This window comes from Acanthisitta chloris, unplaced genomic scaffold, assembly GCF_000695815.1.
Source record: "Acanthisitta chloris isolate BGI_N310 unplaced genomic scaffold, ASM69581v1 scaffold4544, whole genome shotgun sequence".
Lineage (NCBI taxonomy): Eukaryota > Metazoa > Chordata > Aves > Passeriformes > Acanthisittidae > Acanthisitta > Acanthisitta chloris.
In genome coordinates, this window is record NW_008670838.1 from 14,922 (window position 1) to 15,182 (window position 261).

General features: G+C 60.9%; 1 protein-coding gene across 1 annotated transcript in view; it reads right to left on the bottom strand.

The window, feature by feature from the left end:
* ZCCHC14 (zinc finger, CCHC domain containing 14) overlaps positions 1-261 on the bottom strand; it is a 50,176-nt gene that overhangs the window by 2,085 nt on the left and 47,830 nt on the right. Inside the window, 1 exon segment of the mRNA XM_009073823.1 lies at positions 32-260. Within this exon segment, the coding sequence (XP_009072071.1) occupies positions 32-260 (229 nt within the window).

Genomic DNA, 261 nt, shown 5'->3' on the forward strand with positions numbered 1-261 from the left:
GTTCTGCTGCTAGTGCTGCTGGTGCTACTACTGCTGTAGAAGTTGTTCTCTGAACCAGAGGACAGCGTGGGGCTGGAGCTGGGGGCAGGACAGCTGGGCAGGTTGGCCATGGTGGCGAAGGACGTGGAGGGGTGGCTGCTGGAGGAGGCTGCGTTGGTGTTGGCGCAGAAGCTGCCCTGCATGGGCGCCACGGGCACACTGCTCATGGCAGAGAAGGCAACTTTGGTGTTGGCTGTGTACAGAGCAGTCCTGGGGTTGATT